Below are 13,671 nucleotides of genomic sequence, written 5' to 3'. Positions count from 1 at the left end.
ATAAAACGATATGTGTAACAAAGCGGAGTAAAAATAAAGATTAACTATCATAAAAATGTATCCAGAGCTTAAATAACATAATCATATAAAATATACTAAAGAAATCAATACGGTAAAAGTATTTACTTAATTGACTGAATCAACTATGAATTTTTTTAATGTATTCTCCGAACCATCATTTTAATGACAGAATAAAGACTACATACGCCTCTATCCACGGGAGATATCCCGGTATTTGAAAAAAAAAAAGTGCTGAACAAATCACACCAGACCAAGTCTTCCACAATTATTTAACATTTCAGACTGATAAATGCCGATTTTTATTTTTCCATTTATCCAATTTTCATTTATTATTTATTTATTTATTGTGATACTTCACTTTTTAATGCACATTTTCCCCCTTGTTTTAGCGATTTGATGAAAAAGGGTTCTTCTTTACTGAACGAATGTACTTGCTAACAAATTTTTGTGACCTTAGAAATTTGACCTACTAACGTATCAGTCATTGACCAACATTTTGGAATATTATAAAGAAACCAATTAATCCCCTATAAGCACATTGTTCATTTTGACGTAACGTATATGGCTATTGTTTAAATACTGGAAACACCGGGCGAACACGACTCGGCTTGTTAATTTCAGCGCTATGAGAAACACTAAACTTACAACCGATATACCGTTGTTAATAAACCGTGTAAAAATCAGATTGTATACGTAATGGATATTGATTTTTTAAAAATGTAATTAGCGTTCCTCTTAGACGCTTCATTCTTTTGATTCAATAGTTTTATTCGAAGTTTTAAAAAAAATACTTTGAAAATTAATTGCAGTGCATTTAAATTTATCGATCTCTCAGCATTTAAAGCATGTACTTTATTCACAAATATAAAAAATCTACTGATGAATTAATATTTGAATAAGAGATATTTTTACTGAATACATCCATTGTAACCTTTTGGAGGACATATGAGAGAGAGAGAGAGAGAGAGAGAGAGAGAGAGAGAGAGAGAGAGAGAGAGAGAGAGAGAGAGAGAGAGAGAGAGAGAGAGAGAGAGAGAGAGAGAGAATTTTCGGGGGGGGGGGGGAGGGGGTGTTAGCTTCAAACTTTAAACGAGAATGATTTTTTATAAGCAAAGAGCATGCTGGTAAAATTTCAATATAATTTAAAATTAGACTTCTATAACCCTCTCATATTGTATTGTAAAGGTCTAATTCTAATGAGATAGGTAAAATATATTTCCTTTTTCATCAATATCTATGATGTCATTGTTAAATAATGTATGCCAGTTATAAAGTTATTCCTGTAAATAACTCAATATTTCCAGGATATCGTTTCATGACCTAACTTATATATGATTTATACAGAGAAAAGGCTCTTTTTCAATTTAAGTTATTTTATTTTAGAATTTAAATTAAAAAAAAATACAGTTATTAACAGAGTACTGTAAATTTATACACATGTACATGTAAAAATCAAAACAGCAATAATTCTAAAAGAAACATACATGTAGTAAACTATTCAAAATATTAAGTTGTTAAATCGCTGGTCACTGGGTACATGTAAAGAAAACTTAAATAAAAAAATACATTTGTGTCCTCTTAATGTGACCCAAATGAAACGTAAGCATGAAATACCTGTAAAATAAACATGAAATCAATTCATGTGATGTTCATTCAAGTCAAAGGTTTCTGGTCCGCTCTGTTCTCAAAATGTAAAGCAGAGCGGATCAGAAACTCTTGGCTCGGAAAGATGAACTGCTTCTCACACATGCTGAGCAGAGCGGATCAGAAGCTCTCGACTGGGAAGATGATGTCAAGGGTTTTTGATCCGCTCCAATTCCAAAAATGTAGAGTGGAGTGGATCAGAAACTCTTGACAGAGATGCAATACCAGTACATTGTTACTTGTATTTATGTGTTTTTCACATCATAAGAATTTGTATACAGAGGGTACATATGCAAGACTGATCATGGATATCAAATGATAAGAATATATCAATGTATATCTACATATTTAAAAAAAAAATCTGAAACAAAACAATAATCATCTAGATACTAGTAGTTAAATATTGCCTTGAAATGATTAAATAATAATCATAAAAATTGAATTGAGAATGAAGTCCTTTCACTGTTTAACCTATCAACAGGAAAGAAACCTTCTTGATAGTCACAATACATCTTAAAAAACATCCGAGTATTTGAGATATCTAGGGTAAAATACTTAAAAAATAAGTGGCTGGAACTTAAAAATCACTTCGACATATCCATTGTATTCAAGTTATCGGTGTTCGAGATATCGAAGTTCAACTGTATATACAATGTAATAACTTGCCCCACCTAATGTGACTGTGACATAGTTTGCATGTATATATAGACCAGTCATTACCCAATTCTTTCATGTCTGACATCTTAAACAATAGACTTTGTATGCATACATAATACTACATACTACTAACAACTTCATTGATTTTAAAGAAATTATTTTTGGTTAAAATCCAAACCTACTATTTTTTTCAAGAGACATTAAATACAAAACAGTACACATAATTCCTTACCCAACCAGTGTTAAATTGTAACAATATACCAGTGCATGTACAGTAGACAACATGAAAAATAAATATAGCACAAAGATTATAACAGCACTGACACCTTCAGTGTTTTTAACAGTGCTCTGAAATTTCCTCAAAACTGTCTGCTTCTCAGCAAGGTTCTATAACTCTTAAAACTGGGAATTACATGTACAAGTTGATTTGGATAATGCATAGTAGTTTGATAGTGTTTCTGTTACAAAACGATGATTATCAATAATAATGACTTTGGCTCAGGGGTAAAACAGAGAATATCTTTTTTTTTTATTTGAAGTTTACATATTCAAATCTTCAATCTGCTAGTCTAAAATTTTATTAAAATTGTTCATGTTTTCTATATTTTCCATTACAATTTTTAAGGTTGTAAAAAGTGCAATGACTTTGTAAACCACCTACTGGTACATGCCTCGATCATTAACATTTTTTTCATCTTAATTTAATTGTAAAAACAGAAAATATCTTCCAATGATAACAACTGTTCCAGATTAAATACAACGAGGATTAGGTAACCTATTGAGAACTCTCTTTCTTCTTTACACTAATATTAGTGTTCTTTTGTTTAGTAGAGTTGACCTACCATTTGATATAAACAAAACAGAATAAACTGCATTCTATGTACAATGTTTAACCTATTTGGGACCAGCTAAAGTAATATCACATTTAAACTACAAAAAATAATGTTATTCCTCCTTATGTTTGCATTGAAAATCTGCAACGTTCAATTTCCTTTAAATACACTTAGCTAATTCAAACGCCATGAGCACAAATAAAAACGTCATCATGCGTTTTGAGTATATGTTTTTGTAAGATTAAATAAAACGTTTAATCTTACATAATCATTAACCAATTTGATATGTACATATGAAAAATAATCGTTAAATCATATCTACTCAGTAATAAAGAAGATTTTTCTCTACAAAGTTTCTGGCACCATATCTTTCGGCCCAGAAGCGAACTAAATAACATGTTAATATGGCTGTTCCAGGTATGTTTCATATCCTTGACTAAGAGCGCAAATAATGGCTTTATAGCAGAGATACACAATATTTCATACAAACAGACATCAGTATGAATATAAATATAAGCACTGAATGCTTATTTTTGGACATTGTCAGGCCTCTAACACACCAAGTGGTGCATACAAATCATCATACAACTCTAAGGTGTAGTATTCAATTTGTCTGCACCGCTTGGTGTGTTATAGGACCAACGACATCCAAAAATAAGCTTTCGTTGCTTAAATAAACATTTGAGGAATGAATGAAGTGTTTGTATCTTTAGATATAAACAAAAAAAATGTAAAATTACACATAAATGTGCATGTATATCATAATTTATAAATATAAAGGGAAAAAAAAAATCACAAAACGCCGTATGTCATCTAGTTGCAACATGTTTGCAACCTCTGTATAAATGGATGCTATACTGCAAGGAAATTCTAACACGTGTATACAAGATAAGATTTGATTTTGCATGGTACTAACTTCTTTTATCTCAGTTTATTTGCATCAGAAATTCTTCTAAATATCCTCATCAATCTCAGAGATTCAGTTGCTTTATGAGCAACAACAACATTTTATTATTGAGCTTGTGAGCTTGTGAAAGAGAATACTTGAGGAAAGTAAAGTGACTTTGGCAGAAAAATGTCTTCAATTTTGTTTGGAATCAACATATATTCTGCTGAATACAATATCAAATAATGGAAATAAGTTCAAAACGAATAGAAATTTTGTGATTGCATAATAAAATTGCATATTTTTAATATACAGAACTTAAACTCTAAAGTCAGAAAACTATCAATCAACTAAATTTTCCCCAGTGCTAAGTTAACTAGAGGGGAATCAAAATCTACAAGTAAATAGTTTGAAGGAACATTTAATACTTCATATGTATTACAAAACCAAAGGATTTCAGGATAAAAGTTTTTTTTTTAAAAGCCTAACAAAAATGTCAAATAAAATACAGTGTTAAAAATATCCAAAAATATAATGAATATTCAATAATATAAGATGGTTTTGCATTTTTTAAAAATAGATTTCAAGGTTTCTGCCTTTTAGCTCAAGTCTACCATCCTCCAGAACTGCCTCCTGGTCTTCTAAAGTCATTGTTAGCATATATCCAGTCCTTGTCTTGTACTATCCCATTGGCAATAGACTCCCCCAACTCGTTAAATGTCATGTTGTGTCCCTTATCTCTCAAACCATCAATGAAATACTGAAATAGTATAGCAGCAAAATTACTATCATTAACTTTTTGATGAAGAGTTAACTAACATTTCAACTTAATTTTGAACATGCAGTTCAAACTTAAAAAGTTAACTTATATGTACCAGTATGTCATAATCAATGCAGTAGCTGTATTTATAGTACAGCAAATACATGTATGTGAATTATAATCAACTTTGAGAGTAATTTACAGCCCTCAACTTTATGAGTAATATTTCCCCCCCCTATTTTGATGAAAAAAGCTTGTAAGGAAGTCTTGTTCCTACACCATAATATTCTAATGTTTCAAGTTGAAGAAAATATTTAGATGGGAAAACAGAATCCTAGACACAGCTTCTGTTATCCATTGTATTAATTGAGGGTTTATTTTTTACCTGAGGAAAGTCTGGTTCATAGTAAGCCTCCTGTGGAATAAGCTGATGGTGTAGTCTCCGAGCATCAATGGCCTCCTTTATATTGTATCCAAACCACAAAACATGGGCCGCAATCTTAAAGAGAAACATTGTGCACTACACTATGTTTAATTTGTTGAATATAAAATACTGATAATCCTACCAATACCAAATTTAAGTTAAAAAAAAATTCTGTTATGCAGTAAATAGGTAATGTAATTTATTTTTCATTAGCAAAGAGAAATGGCTCTATTTTCATATTTTAATTGAATACTGAAAAATTGACTTTCAAGTGTTTCCTTTTTCAATATTGCAGCTAGGATTTGACCTAATACAAAAGTGCCTGAAAAACAAAAAAAATACTGCAAATGGTTATTTATTCGAGGGGGAAATTTAACTAGTTACGCGGTAAGCTAAAAACCGAGTAAAATACCCCATGCGTATGGTAAAAAAATCAAAACTTAAGAGTGTTAAATCTCGTATTTAATACCCATGCGTATTGTTTGACCATAGAAATCACCAGCGTGAATAACCACTTTTACAGTACTCTTTTGGCCTTATTTCAACATTGAACCCTTACATAGGCGGTGGCTGACGTAATCCTGGAACCACCTGCTGCTCCCACCACCAGCTTCACTCTCTTCGTCTTGTCGGCCAGAACAGCGGGGCACATGGAAGACATTGGTCGCTTTCCGGGCTTGATGAAGTTGGCTGGAGAGGGAGGGATGCCAAATGCGTTGGTTATATTGGGGGAGGAAAAGTCATCCATCTCATCATTAAACAAAATCCCAGTTCTTTTTCCAGTGACTCCTGAGCCAAACCTGAAAAACAAACTTTTTGTGTGTGATGGATGTGTAATGGATGTATAAGCATAATTGAAAAGATTGCTTAATAAAATATTAAGTCTTGATCTTACAATAAATTGACAGTGGACGTCACTGCCACAGCTATCCCATCATCCCCTAACAGGGAGAGGTGGGCAGTGCTGGTTTTCAACTTGTGATTGAACACAGGCCCATAATATGGAGTCGTATGGGTAGCGTTATCCCAGATCATTTTTCTGATCTTATCAGCAAAGTCTGCAGATGTTAAGATCTTTGTGACCTGCAACACAAACATAATCTGGAACCCTTTTAACCATAGATCTTTCATGATCAATAAACGGTAATTTTCATATTCTGTTTAAACTCTGATATTCAATCTATGCATGAATCAGGGGAATAAATCAATAATCTAAATACCCTAAAAATAAAGTTTAAAAACTTTAATTTTATGGGTTTTCAATGGCAGGGAAACATATTCCATACCTGTGTAACATTGGATACAAATTCTGGATCCCCAAGTTCTGATCTTTGAGCATAGGCAAACTTGAAAGCCTCAATGATTCTGTGATAAGCTGTGAGACGTGCTTCCCTAGTTTTAAGACTATTTTCTGTCATGTTGAAACCTATAAACATCAAATCCAAACTTCTTAAATTTTTAAATCAAAGTACTAAAAGTACTGAAACAAACTGAATATAATTCATATATTCAATTACAATTTCAATTTCTTTATTAACCAATTAAGGGCCCTCAAGGGGCAACATGAAGACTGTTGACATACAACATATATGAAGCAAAAGTATCCACTATAACATAATACATTGATTTTGCGCTCAGTGGTTGTTACTCTATTTGTATCATACATGTCAGCTGAGAAGAACACATACCGTCCAATATCTTAAATATAAAGGACAGAATGGCGCCACTGGACGGGGGTTTGGGACTGTACAGAGAGCATAAGAACACATACCGTCCAATATCTTCAATATAAAGGACAGAATGGCGCCACTGGACGGAGGTTTGGGACTGTACAGTGAGCTCCCGTCGTTGAGCGTGACTCTCAGCGCCTCCTCCAGCTCAGCTCTGTACTGTGTCAGGTCCCCAGCTTGTATTATTGAATCTACAAGTATAATCAGAACGATCTTCATCTTTTAATGTCTGCACAATCCTTATACTAGTATACATGTACATGTATAAAGCTGAACATAGCTACAAGTATATTCAAAGAGAGAAGATGACATTTCTTTATCTGAATCTCCACAATCTTTGTTTGTATAGCAGTACATAGCTGGTCCATTTATTTATTCATGTATCTAAATGTTCTACAGGGCATTTTTCTGCAAATGTGGATATATCACCTAATAAAGTAGTTTTTACATAATATCTATTATTTATATACTATAAAGACTTGAAACTAAGCCAGTGTTTATTATAATCCCGTTCAAATATAATGCCCTAATTTGGTGCATGAAAAAATTACCTGTAAACAAGCCTTATCTAAATTCTAATGCTTTCAAGACTTTAATTTGGTGAATCCAAAAAAGTGTCTCCATCTTATTTTATTAGAGTACTAGTAATACATGCACATTTAGCTTGGTTAACTTTTCCAAACAACAAGTTGCAGAAGATTATAATATACAATTAAAAAATACAGACAAGAGGCCAAAAACATTATCTCATAATTTACTAGAGCAAACAAGAAAACTAAATGCTATCACAATTCTAAAACCTACTTTTTTCTTTCAGATCTTGTAAAATCTCATAGCCAAGGTTTCCCTCAGTAACATTATAGAAAGTCTCCCCGCCTTTCTCAGCAAGTTTTCTATAGGTCTCTGCCAATTCTGGAAACTTAATCAGATCTCCCTTTTGCAACATTTTTCCAGTCTTGCTATTTGAGTAGTATTTCCTGAAAATACACATTTGGGTACTTCAAAATTCAAAATAAATAGATTTCATGTACTAGTAACTTATGAAAATTTAAAAAAATTTAAAACTGCTTTTTAAAATATATAGGTATATACATGTACTGTATATGTTATAAACAATATAAAAGCACCATGTGTCATTATCCAGTCTGAGCACATGTTCCGCTGCACTCATTTTTTCTGCAAGATGTTCATTAATATGGAATCCATTCTTAGCCAATTCAATGCTTCTGTTGAATAATTCTCTCCAGGGTAATTTTCCCCATCTTTTCCAAGCTTCCATATAGCCTTTGATTTCCCCTGGAACAGCAATGCTTAACCCACCTTAAAATGAAACAATGTATAACATTGAAGCTCTGTCAAATAAATCCAACTCAGTCAAAGATAACAAAGAGAATCTAATTTAAAACAGTCAAAATTACCTTTATCAAAGATATATAAGAAATAAGGTAGCAGAAAAATGTTATTGGAGCATATATCCAATAGTCTAATTATTATCCTTGAAAGTTCTACATATTTAGTGACATTGGAACTTTCTTGAAAATCTTCCCCAACATGCATGAGCCCAGCATCCAATACTTGTCCAAGTACCGGTAATACATTCCAGTAAGCTTATTATACCACATCTTGTGTTGATCACTTTAGTGTGTTGACTTGAATAGCAACTTAAGACAATCTGATTAAAATCAGATCCTCGATGCTCCTGTTTTAATGATGTAGAATGAACCAAACATTAACCAAGCAAAGATAATTATCATTTTATATGCATTCCATCTCAATTTTCTTTATGGTGCATTCCTCTTTAACGTTATGCCACACCATCATCTGAAACCTTGGCTGTCGTCATTGTTAGCTATACATGTATTGCTATACATTCATTGGATATGAGCTCAGCCTTTATCTCAACCCCTATTCCTGATAATTATACAAAGTTTTGCAGAAAATACTAGGACATGTTTACATGATTATACTTGTATATTTAGTTTACACCTGGCATCTGCAGTCCTGGTTGTTGCCTACATCATAGGATAGAATATTGTTTTAATAACAATTCATGCTATACTGTAAACGTATTACATTTGGCTGTGTATTCTATTTAGCACTTTTGGCAGAATGCGGCTTCCGCTAAATCAAGTACATCGCTAAATGCCATGCATATATGTATAAGAATAGTCACATTCAGGAATAGGCTAATTCAAATCCACGCCAACTTGTTCAAAAACTAATTTCCTCCAAATATCGTACATGCCAAATTTAATACGTTTACATTAAATATCATGAAACAAGTCTAAAGGGATATTTTTCCCTGTAAGTTTACCATATTTCGATGAATTGTGGACCTTTTCATACATTGTTTCCGTTGAATTTATTGGTGCAGTTTCTCTTGCATTTATCACTGAAGCATTTCCTTTTTTACTGAAACAATTAACAGACATATAAGTTACAGTTAGGCATACATGTCCTAAAGCATTTTTATGACATACAAACTTTTTTTCAGAATCAAAATTGATAGACTGATGACTAAATTAAATTCTATTTATCTACCATGCTCCTAAAAATGCACTTTAATTACAAGATTTTTGGAAAAATTGCAACATGATGCACAACAAATTTAGTGATTGTTATTTTGGTGTCAGAAAATCAGTTATTTTTAGTTTGCATTGTAACAATTAGCTGTAAAATTGGCTGAAAATTAAACTGAAATGTTTAAAAGAGATTATCATTCAAAAAAATGTTATGCCAGAAAATGTCAAGATTACCGGTATCTTTTTCTTTTGGTTAATTTTTCCAATACATCAGATTCTTCTGATTAACATTCCTAACTCCAAACCTACCTTGGATTCCTATAAAGTTTAAACTGTAAAGGGTTTTAATACTTTTAATCAATGAATGGTGAGTTAAGACATACCTATCATACACTGTCATGAAGAACCCCCCACCTATACCACTGCTCACAGGGTTCACCACACCATAGCACAACAGAACAGCAATTGTTGCATCCACCGTGGAGCCGCGGTGTAAAATATCTCTGAAAGTAACAAAGAAGATAGTCAAAGTATCAAAAATGCTTCCACGTTTTTCATTACCTTTAAGAGGGCTGGATGGTCATGTGGCCATTATTAGGCTATATAAATCTCCTTAAGATGAAGAGCTCTATATAAAGATATAGGAAAATAGTTTTATACCGTATAACGGGTATTTTCTGCGGCTTGAAATTTTTGCGGTTAAACCCCAAAAAAGTATCAAATTATATTCTGCGTTTTCAATTTCTGCGGTTACATTAGACCGCAAAAAAAAAATACATATGTTTACCGGATATGCCTTAGGGAACATAAAATAGAGAACCAAACTTACACTATTGTAGCGTTTTTATTTCAATTATTTTATTTCAAAGTCTAATTTTCTTTTTCTGTTTGTAAGCTCGCGTTTATATGAATCTCTAAAATATCTTGTCGTGGACTCTTTTAATTCTGGATAATCGGCTTTGAATTTTCTCATAGCTGCGGCAGGTCCTTGTTCAGCGGCGTAGTTCCCGATTATGGCTCGGTCCCTGGGTGAATAGGTCGAATATGAACCACGTTTTTTGCTCGAATTTGGTGTTGTAGATTTATCCATAACTTCAGACACCATTGTGTTACACTCTTGGATTGATCTAGGGGATAAACTTGCCGATAACTGTCCGTTAGAATTTGGAAGAATTCTTCCGCGCTTTACATATCTTAAAATCGACATTCTTACCGTGTTCACGGTGAATGAGAACTAACTCTCAAATGTTTTACAAGTCTACTAAATACTGCTTGTGAACTTTTCTCAGATCATTTTTATTTCATACTCGACTAAACACACAGTCCTTATATATGTTCAGCTATATTGATATCGCACAGGTAACATGAGATAATGAAGTGTGAAATACGACGCAGAGCCCCCTAATAACGGACTGATCACGTTTGAAAATTATAGCTTGTATTTTAAATAGTGTCAAAATTAGTGAATTTTTTAAAAGAATATTTTGCGTATTCAATTTTTGCGTATTTTTCGTATCCGCAAAATACCGCAGAAAATAAACAACCGCAGAAAATACCCGTTATACGGTATATAGATAAACAATTCATTTTTAAAATTTTAAGGTACATCTGAGTAATTTGTTGACCACCCAGCCTCCTTAAACCAATATGAATTTACTTCCCTTTGTTTCTAACATAAATATTTTTCTTCTAACTTATAAATTTAATTAATACATGAATTATGATATTATGATAAAAGGGGAAAAAAACATAAAAAGCATTAATTTAATTTTGTCTGATTATTATAAAACATGACTTGCAAATTTATATATGCATGGTTGAAACAATATTTATAAGTAACTTACACTCCAATATCTGTACATAATTGGCTATCAGAAGCTATGGCTGCCTTTTTAAACTTGCCAAGTTTACTGTCTGAATTTGGAAAATCTGACTTATTTCTATTGCGAAGAAAGAAGATAATCAACAGTGTAACAATTGTCACCACCGCTATCAGCAGAATTAGAAGACAGCAAACCCTTTTGTTTCTCCTACAATTTAATAAGAATTATAATTATAAGGAAGGTAAAATATGAATCTTGGCTGAAACACAGAAACTTTTGGCAATGTCTTGAATCATTTAAATAAATATGGAACTATAAATACATAAGATTAATAAATAATAATTTGGTTAGCAAGTTCTCATAAATGAAATCCGTGCCTTATCTTTCTGCCCCTGTGATACTTTTGTTCCAGCTCCCCGTCATCATAACTGATAAATTCCTCGTCATCATCCAACAAAGGGTGGTACTGTTCATGTCCTCTAGACATCTTGACAGTCAAATCTGCTGCTGTACTTTCCTAGTTTCTGTTTAAAAAAATGCAAATTAATACCCTGTTCTTCACAATTCTGTTTACATTATTTGATAGAAATGTTACATTAATAACTTTTCCCCTTACTACGATTTGTGAATATTTCCCAGAAACGTTCTGCTCTACTGAATTCCAATACAATTTATATACCGGTATGCACTTTATCATATCTATGATCAATGCATCAATTTTGACGAAAATGCATAGTGCTTCTTATGATTTGCAATTTTGTTCATTGTCGAAAATATGTAGCAATACGATAAAATATTCAAAGTTGGTATATATTTTGAAATATCAAAGGTTTGAAATTTAGAACTGTTCTAGATCTTGCAGTGGCAAAACCCATTTGTTATGATGGTTTCAATCGGAACTCCTCTGATGAAAGTATATACAAAGCGTCTCGATGATCGAGACTGTGTCCCACCAAAGAAAAAGTACCTTTGTGATTAAACCATGCAATTTTTCGCGGTATTATATTTTATGAGACAGTTCGTTTGTTGCTGTTTCTTGTCTATTAAAAAACTCTTATTTCCGGTTTATAAGATCATTTAGGAGTTGTAGATGGTTAGCAATACTTATTTAAGCATTGAATCATTAAATTTTGAAAGATATTAGTCACAAAACTGCATCTTCGCTAGCCAAGGGTTTTCGGTCCTTGGGTTTATGGGGAGCAAAGTGGACCGAAAACCCTTGGCTAGCGAAGATGCAAAACTGCAGCGGTGTATGTGTTACGTTCTTATAACCGCATTCTAGTTCCACACACTTTACAATCATGCAAAAAATATTTGGAATGTATATATATGTGTATATAACTTCTAAGACGTGGACTTGAGCGTTTTTCACTAATACTATAAAATTTTGCGATCTTAAAGCATGCCTGGATCTTTATCGTGAGTCGGGTGGGTCACCTTGTAAAATGAAACCTCTTCAATGGGTACAGTTAACATTACTTATATTACAAAAAGTAGGTTTATCCCTCGATCCCTTGGCAAACAAAATTAATTACCCTCGGGACTCTCTCCCCTCCGGTAACTGTGAACAACTCTGGATCCTTGCATGCTTAAAATATTCGTATAAAGACTTCTTTTTGTGCGCATACCATGGTGGTATATTTCTGCCCCCTACATGCAATATATATTACCGGCATATGTCAACATGCAAGAAAAATAATGTCAACTGACATGCAAGAAAATTATGTCAACATGCAAGATAATAATGTCTACATGCGAGATTATTAATGTTAATACATTATATGTGTAGTTTTTTTTCCTTTCCTTATTTTTTCGAGTTGCCCCCCCCCCCCCCCCCCCCATGAGTCTGATGTTAAATCTGAATCAAATGTATCTAGATTACCTACGGTATCTTTGAAAACGGCAACAACTGATAAAAATTCTTGACATTTTCTTTTGAAAATTTAAAAAAAAAATGAATGTATATAGGTATCTGGAATATTTTTTTTAAATAAGTTTTTCATAATATTCCAGTTGGAAATTAAACGAATGTGTTGTATTTTTTGCTTCTATTCTTCAATAGTATGTGAAAAGGATGTTTCAAATAAATACACCAATCCACACTATACAAAAGTTATGTCCCTTGGTCGCCATATTTGGGGGAAAATCCATAGGTTTCCCACAGTAGCCTTTGTAGTTAAGAGTTTTGTAACTTTGTTATTTGACAATAAAATTCGTTTCGGTTGTGTATTTTGATTGTTCCAGGATACGGCAACTCACACATCGAAAGAATAATTTAAATTCAAAGAGATTTTATCACAGGACGCCCAAATATTTGGTAGCATAAAGAAAGAAAGAGTTTCAATGTTTTTTCCTTTTTGACCTTTAAGTT

The 13,671-nt window shown here is 32.6% G+C and overlaps 1 protein-coding gene across 1 annotated transcript; it reads right to left on the bottom strand.

The window, feature by feature from the left end:
* Positions 1–2,352: 2,352 nt before the first annotated feature.
* On the bottom strand, positions 2,353–12,213 carry LOC105330852 (glutathione hydrolase 1 proenzyme). The gene is made up of 13 exons (XM_066076795.1): positions 11,917–12,213; positions 11,678–11,824; positions 11,322–11,507; positions 9,861–9,980; positions 9,270–9,367; positions 8,083–8,275; positions 7,760–7,932; positions 6,997–7,146; positions 6,512–6,651; positions 6,121–6,308; positions 5,785–6,025; positions 5,187–5,300; positions 2,353–4,801 (listed from the first exon to the last, which is right to left on the bottom strand). The coding sequence occupies exons 2-13, from the start codon at positions 11,785–11,787 to the stop codon at positions 4,652–4,654; spliced, it is 1,863 nt and encodes a 620-aa protein (XP_065932867.1). The 5' UTR covers positions 11,788–11,824; positions 11,917–12,213; the 3' UTR covers positions 2,353–4,651.
* Positions 12,214–13,671: the final 1,458 nt, after the last annotated feature.

Source organism: Magallana gigas, chromosome 2 (assembly GCF_963853765.1).
Source record: "Magallana gigas chromosome 2, xbMagGiga1.1, whole genome shotgun sequence".
NCBI classification, from domain to species: Eukaryota; Metazoa; Mollusca; class Bivalvia; order Ostreida; family Ostreidae; genus Magallana; species Magallana gigas.
This window is presented reverse-complemented; position numbering and strand designations above follow the sequence as displayed.